Genomic DNA, 7,920 nt, shown 5'->3' on the forward strand with positions numbered 1-7,920 from the left:
AGGTACGACACGCACGCACACACACAGGTACGACACGCACGCACAGACACAGGTACGACACGCACGCACACACACAGGTACGACACGCACGCACACACAGGTACGACACGCACGCACACACACACACACAGGTACGACACACACACAGGTACGTGAGACACACACACAGGTACGACACACACTCCTCGTGGCTGTAGGGGGCTTCTTTACCTCCTTGTTTACTTACCTCCTTTCCTCCTTATTTCATAATTAGGGAGCATAATAACTGCATCATAATAATAATAATAATAACTTACTTCCATGTTTCCTCGGGAAGCTTCTTTACTTCCGTGTTTCCTCGGGAAGCTTCTTTACTTCCGTGTTTCCTCAGTTAATTATCACGTTAAAAGCCTCAGATTGTTTGAATCGCTGCTTGGGGACGTTTGTTGTTTCTTCTCTGACTCCCACCTCCACATATGCTCATCCATATTTAACGTACGGCATCTAGCATTGTGTGTGTGTGTAGTGTGTGTGTGTGTGTGTGTAGTGTGTGTGTGTGTGTGTGTGTGTGTGTGTGGCTCCCTGCGGTCGGCCACCATCTGCCGTAGTGTGCGACAGAGTAGATGAGTTGATGGAGGATCTGATCCTAAACACAGAACGGTTCATCTCTACGTGTTCCTACGGAGACCAATTAAAACACAGAATAAAAACACATCTGTTTGTGAAGAGCTGATTCACTTCAGGTAAATTGAGAGAAAAGGAGGTAGAGAAGGATCCTTGTCAGTGGGTGAGGAAGCTTTGTAGTGAGGAAGGAAGAAGAAAACTAGATGTCCTCGTTCGGTGGTGAGTAAGCAATAAGGGATGTAAATGTCCTTGTTAGGAGGTAAGGAAGCAAGGAGGTACAAAAAGCATCCTTGTTAGGGGGTGAGGAAGCCTCCTAGTTAAGGAACCAAGGAGGGATATAAATGTCCTTGTTCGGTGGTGAGGAAGCAAGGAGGTAATGATGCTCTCTAGCTGGTAGTGAGGAGTCAAAGAAGGGTCCTAATTAGGTGGGCTGGAAGGTACTTTTAAACGTGGAAGTGTTGACCAATGAGAAGAACAGAGTTTAAAAGTGGTAAGTAGTAATAAAGGTGTGAACAGGTGTTTAAGGGTGTCTGAAGGTGTTTAAGGGTGTCTGAAGGTGTGAACAGGTGTTTAAGGGTGTCTGGAGGTGTGAACAGGTGTTTAAGGGTGTCTGAAGGTGTGCACAGGTGTTTAAGGGTGTCTGAAGGTGTGAACAGGTGTTTAAGGGTGTCTGGAGGTGTTTAAGGGTGTCTGAAGGTGTGAACAGGTGTTTAAGGGTGTCTGAAGGTGTTTAAGGGTGTCTGAAGATGTGAACAGGTGTTTAAGGGTGTCTGAAGGTGTGAACAGGTGTTTAAGGGTGTCTGGAGGTGTGCACAGGTGTTTAAGGGTGTCTGAAGGTGTGAACGGGTGTCTGGAGGTGTGAACAGGTGTTTAAGGGTGTCTGGAGGTGTCTGAAGGTGTGCACAGGTGTTTAAGGGTGTCTGAATGTGTGAACGGGTGTTTAAGGGTGTCTGAAGGTGTGAACAGGTGTTTAAGGGTGTCTGAAGGCGTGAACAGGTGTTTAAGGGTGTCAGGAGGCGTGAACAGGTGTTTAAGGGTGTCTGAAGGCGTGAACAGGTGTTTAAGGGTGGCTGGAGGTGTGAACAGGTGTTTAAAGGTGTCTGGAGGTGTCTGAAGGTGTGACAGGTGTTTAAGGGTGTCTGAAGGTGAAACCAGGTGTGCTATGGAACATGCTCAGTAACTTTGTCTCTTCCTGTCTGCAGCTCGGCCGCCATGTCTAAAGCGACGGTGAAGAAGCTGCACTGGCGCTCGAAGGTAACGATTCATGTTTTAACACCGAGAGAGAAAACAGAGGACGAAGAGGACAGGAGGTCACCTGACTGTGACCTCCTGTCCTCTTCGTCCTCTTTATCTTCTTTGTCCTCTTTCTCCTCTATGTCCTCTTTGTCACTCTTCTTCCTCTTCGTCCGTATCCAGGTACAGGAGAGCTTCGTCCCGCTGGGCGGTGGCTCCGGAGAGCTGGGGCTGGCCATCGGGGGCGGGGCCGACTACGGTGAGTTCCCATTCGTCACTGCGGCCCACGGGGGCGGGGCCACTGTGGGCGACATCATCCTAGAGATCGGGGGGACACCAGTGTTAGGGATGACCCTCGGGGATGTCAGAGGAGTCCTCAACTCCTGTCCTCATCCAATCAGAATCAAGACTGTGTCACCAGGTGAGAGCACACCTTAACATCACTATGACATCGTGTCCTCTGTCCCTCAGGCTCGTCCCTCTGTAGTGACATCACTATGACATCGTGTCCTCTGTCCCTCAGGCTCGTCCCTCTGTAAGGACCTCAGGTTGTACCTCAGTAAGTGTTTCACTCCGGGCTCCATGGACAGTCAGCTGCAGCAGCTCATCAGAGAGAACCTGTACCTGAGAGCTGTTCCCTGTAAGACACACACACACACACACACCTGTGTACACACACACACACACAGACACATACACGCACACAGTCTGTTAACTAAAAGTTTCTCTACCTATATTTTTATACCCGGTCTACTGTGAGGATGACATGTTGGTTTGTTTCTTTAAATTAATGTTCAAAGTTCAGCCTGAAGCAGCTGCAGGTTTCTGTCTGTTAATGATTACTGTGTGTGTGTGTGTGTGTAGTACATAGAGTGTATACGTTTTAGTCCCTAAGAGTGGGAGCTCTTCTCTTTACAGACATGTATTTACATTCAGACTGATCACCTCTCTGAGTCCACTTCCTGGCTCCGCCCCTCTCTGATGACATCACTATGTCCGTCCCCCCCCTACAGGTACGACCAGGCAGCCTCGGGACGGGGAGATCTCAGGTGTGGACTACAACTTTGTGTCCATCGAGGAGTTCTTCTCTCTGGAGGAGTCCGGAGCTCTGCTGGAGAGCGGCAAGTTCAAAGGTACGACAATCCAACGCACCCACGTGTACCGGCCGTTTAAGACCCCCACGGTCACATGATGATGTCAGCAAGTTTACAGAGTGTAAAGTTACATCATCACTGTATGATGTATGTTATATACATATGAGTATGTTTTTACAAAGACTTCATGTACTTTTTACTCTGTAAAATCAGGTTTTTTAATAATTTTAAAGTACAAACTGAGCTTTTGACAGCAGCTCACCTGTCACCTGTCACCTGTATGTTTATGATGAAGTCTGAATGTGATGAACGGTATTTGGGAGGAAAAGAGACTTTAGTGGTTTAATCCAGCGACCTGCTGCGTCCCACTTCTGTTAATCTGAAGGATTAATGAGATTTAAATAGAAACTGAGTTCACTCATGAAAAGAGAACAAAGTGAAACCAGTTAGGAGAAGAATGAGTACGATGTCATCTGGAGATAAAGTTTAAAGATTATTATGAATAAAAAACAAAAAGACAGGAAGTAAACACATGAGGACAGTACCTTTCAAAATAAAACAGGAAATGGACGAAAATAAATGCTACGATCCGTCTGGTCTGTTTAATCTCAAACTGAATATTATCCTGATTTATGATCTCATTTTACTTTGACAGTTCAAAACCCTCTTTCACAATAATGATTTATAATTATATTTATCTTTTATGAATCGTTTATTTGTCTCCTGTTGCGGTTTTAATTTATTTTAGTTTCTCTTTCTGGTTTAATTTTTCTTTCTTTATCGTTATTTTAATTTAAATCATGTGTCATTGATCACTTCCTCCTCTCTGATTACCGATCATATTAATGTGCATTATTTATGATCTACTATATTATCGTTTATAATTTACAGTGTTAAAAATGTCACAATCTCAAATATATATTTGTTCCCTTTTGTCGCCTTCCAATCACAGGGAACTACTACGGGACGCCCCGCCCAGTCCACATCGGTCCAGAGAGTCCACCAATCACATACCAGGAGCACCGGAACCTGCTGAGGAACTTTAGGACCAGGAGCAAATCTCTGAGTAACCTGGAGAAAGCTGTGGAGGAAGGAGACAACAGTGAGGAGGAGACAGGTAGGAGGAGTCAGGGAGGAGGAGGAGTCAGGTAGATAAGAGAAGGAGACAACAGGAAAAAGGAGTCAGGTAGGAGGAGAGGAGGAGGAGGAGACAACAATGAGGAGGATATAGGTAAAAGGAGGAGTCAGTGAGGAGGACTTAGGTAGGAGGGGTCAGGTGGGAGGAGTCAGACAGATCAGAGATGTTCAGTAACATTAAATGAAGGGTTACACATCAGATCAATAACTGAAGCTGATCAGCTTTGTAGTCATGAATCAGGAGCGCTGTGTGTGTGTGTGTGTGTGTGTGTGTTGGTTCATTAAAGACTCACACACTGTCATAGCAGGTTCGGCTGGACTCCCGCCCACCATCCTGCCTCTCAGCCAATCGTGGGAGTCGGCGGTGGGGGGTCGAGAGGGAACGGAAAACGGAGGAGTAGGAAGAGGAAGAGGAGTAGGGAGAAGAAGAGGTCCTCTGCCTGAGAACTGGGAGCTGGCGTTCAGTGATTCAGGAGAGCCGTACTACATCAAGTGAGTTACGATGATTAAAAACATCAATAATGAGATGAATCAGTCTGGTTGATACGAAAGATGAGGATGATGATGGTCATGATGATGAGGATGATCAGGATGATGGTCATGATGAGGATGAGGAGGATGGTCATGAGGATGAGGATGATGGTCATGAGGATGAGGGTCATGGTGATGAGGGTGAGGATGGTGATGATGGTCATGAGGATGGTCATGATGATGGTGATGATGAGGATGAGGGTCATGATGAGGATGAGGGTCATGAGGATGGTGATGAGGATGAGGATGGTGAGGATGAGAGTCATGAGGATGAGGATGATGATGATGAGGATGGTGATGAGGATGATGATGATTGTCATGATGATGATGATGATGATGGTCATGATGATGAGGATGATGATGATGGTCATGATCATGATGATGAGGATGGTGATGGTGAGGATGAGGGTCATGAGGATGAGGATGGTGATGAGGATGGTGATGAGGATGGTGATGGTGAGGATGAGGGTGATGATGATGAGGGTGATGATGATGAGGGTCATGATGATGAGGATGGTGATGATGATGACGATGGTGATGATGAGGATGATGGTCATGATGATGATGAGGATGGTGATGGTGAGGATGAGGGTCATGATGATGAGGATGAGGGTCATGATGATGATGATGATGATGATGGTCATGATGATGATAAGGATGGTGATGGTGAGGATGAGGGTGATGATGAGGATGAGGGTCATGATGATGAGGATGATGGTGAGGATGAGGATGAGGGTCATGAGGATGGTGATGATGATGATGAGGATGATGATGATGATGGTCATGATGATGATGAGGATGGTGATGGTGAGGATGATGATGATGAGGATGAGGGTCATGATGATGAGGATGGTGATGATGATGATGAGGATGGTGATGATGAGGATGATGATGATGATGATCATGATGATGATGATGGTGAGGATGAGGGTCATGATGATGAGGATGAGGGTCATGATGATGAGGATGATGAGGATGATGATGGTCATGATGATGATGATCATGATGATGATGATGATGGTGAGGATGAGGGTCATGATGATGAGGATGAGGGTCATGATGAGGATGGTGATGATGAGGATGATGATGATGGTCATGATGATGAGGATGATGGTGGTGTGGAGGCTTGAATTCTACCCCACAGAGAGAAGGCCTCTGATTTCCGCTCCACTGCTGTTCTACAGTAGAGTCGCTGCGATAATAAAATCTACCATAAACTGGTCTACAATCAAAAAGCATTTAATCCTACTGAATCTAATACAATTACAGAGTGAAACACATTAATTACAGTATCTATAGATATATATTCTCTGCGCAGAGAAGCATCTTTACCCTCATCCCAGCCTGGAAGCACATTGCCCTCACGTTGAGACCAGAGGAAAGAGAATGAATTATTTCCCAGCACTTCCTGTTCACAATTTGAAATCCCCTCCCCTCTTGTCCATTTTAGTTCCTATTGGCTAACTCCAGCTGGCTCCTCCTCCTCTCTCAGCCACCTAGGACCCCTGGTTCGGCGATGCTCCTTCTGCGTCCGCTGAAATTGCCTGTCTATAAATCCCTGTCTTTCCCTTCGCTACTCTTAAACAGTTTAATACATTCAATGACTGTCTTTTATGGCTTAACACTTCTATGATAAACATTCTATATAAAGATAAGGATTTGCAACTTTTGGCAAAAACTTCACAAGTTTTACAAGCATAATCTAAAGGTGCTACAAATTCTACTAAGATATACTTCTAACTACAAATTCTAAAACACTCCTACAATTATGAATCTTCTAATTATGAATCATTAAAGACTTCTATTATAATTTCTTAAAGCACAGTTCTAAACCCAAATTTCCTACAGTGGCTATGATGAGGATGATGATGATGATGGTCATGATGATGACGTGGGTGACTGTGGCCGGGGATCGGCGGTTTGATCCCCGGCTCCGGCTCCGCTAGTTGCATGTCGATGTGTCCTTGAGCAAGACACTTAACCCCAAAATGTCTCCCGTAATGTAATGTAATGTAATGATGATAAGGATGGTGATGATGGTGATGATGATGATGTCACTCTTTCAGTCATAAATCAAAGACGACCAGCTGGCTGGATCCTCGAACTCAGAGCAAAGAGACGAGTCCGTCTACAGAACGTGAGTTTAATTGATTAATTGATTATCGGTCAGCTCTGTCTGCTTCATAGTTAACTGTTATTGGTTTGTTTAGATAACTTGAACTCAGTATTTTCTATTTGTACTTATTTATTTTGATTTGTTTCATTGTATTAATTTAAGTCTTTTTTTATATTAAGCGTCTTTATTTCTTTAGATTTTTGTTTCTCAAATGTCTTTGAATTGGATTATTTTATGTCTCGTTTACTTTATTTTAGTGTGTTCATTCTTTAAATATTGTTTGAGCTCTGAATGAGAAAACTAAACATTTTATTTTGACATTCTCTGCCAGCAGGAGGCAACAAAGACTCACAATTTAACATCCTGTTAGCTTCTACTTTATTCTACTATAATACATTCATCATGTAATACTAATAATAAACATTGTTAATATCATCATTATTATTATTATTATTATTCACTTTCAGTAGAATCTTCCTCTTGATGTAATCAGTTTTTCTAAAACACTGGAGGAATATAAAGAAGTACATCACTCAAATACTGTCCTGACGTATCATTTTAAAGTCATTTACTTGAGTATTTGAATTGTATTCTTATACTTCTGTTCCACGACATGAACTGAACAGTTTTAGTTTCTAGGTACTTTACAGGTTTAGATTTTACAAACAGAAATATAAATGTGTCTAAAGTGGATAACCAGGTGGCTCTTCAGCTGAAGTAAAAGCTCTTAATGTTGGAGGTGTGTTTAAAGGACGTGGCTGTTTACCAGCCTCTAATGTAGGACTCGGAGCAGCTGCATTATGGGAAATGTAGGATCTAGTGCTTCAGGATATCCGTGTCTGTGTCTCAGTCCCAGAGTTCACGGAGCAGCCCGCTCAGCTGAAGGGTTACTCCATCCACACCCGGCTCTCCAAAGGCCCTCGAGGCTTCGGCTTCAACATCGTGGGAGGCAGTCGACCCAGAGAGTTCCTGCAGGTGTACAGTGTCACACCTGGAGGACCACCAGCTCTAAACACAGGTACTGATTCACCTGCTCAGGTGTTTCTATTGAGAAATAATAATTCTAATTAAAGCTGCGAGCAGCATTGATCGGCCCTCGCAACTTCACGCACGTCGAGGGTCCTGGCATCTCTCTGGGTGACGCGGCCATGCATTTCTATAACTTTAGATTGTAGTGTGAAGCATTCATTGTAACGTTTAACCTGA

The 7,920-nt window shown here is 44.2% G+C and overlaps 1 protein-coding gene across 11 annotated transcripts in view; it reads left to right on the forward strand.

Moving 5' to 3' along the window:
• LOC116377290 (membrane-associated guanylate kinase, WW and PDZ domain-containing protein 2-like) overlaps nt 1-7,920 on the forward strand; it is a 12,960-nt gene that overhangs the window by 618 nt on the left and 4,422 nt on the right. For 2 of the 11 annotated variants that reach the window (XM_031838891.1, XM_031838893.1), the window contains exons 2-9: nt 1,806-1,857; nt 2,020-2,257; nt 2,360-2,476; nt 2,850-2,969; nt 3,883-4,047; nt 4,373-4,559; nt 6,665-6,735; nt 7,565-7,732. In XM_031838891.1, the coding sequence (XP_031694751.1) occupies nt 1,806-1,857; nt 2,020-2,257; nt 2,360-2,476; nt 2,850-2,969; nt 3,883-4,047; nt 4,373-4,559; nt 6,665-6,735; nt 7,565-7,732 (1,118 nt within the window). Of the gene's footprint in view, nt 1-108; nt 1,858-2,019; nt 2,477-2,849; nt 2,970-3,882; nt 4,048-4,372; nt 4,560-6,664; nt 6,736-7,564; nt 7,733-7,920 lie in introns of those variants that run through there. The other 9 variants (XM_031838894.1, XM_031838897.1, XM_031838896.1 and 6 more) reach the window with 9 other exon arrangements.

The sequence above is a fragment of the Anarrhichthys ocellatus genome, unplaced genomic scaffold, assembly GCF_004355925.1.
Source record: "Anarrhichthys ocellatus isolate YVR2014 unplaced genomic scaffold, GSC_Weel_1.0 scaffold1099, whole genome shotgun sequence".
In the NCBI taxonomy this organism is placed as follows: Eukaryota; Metazoa; Chordata; class Actinopteri; order Perciformes; family Anarhichadidae; genus Anarrhichthys; species Anarrhichthys ocellatus.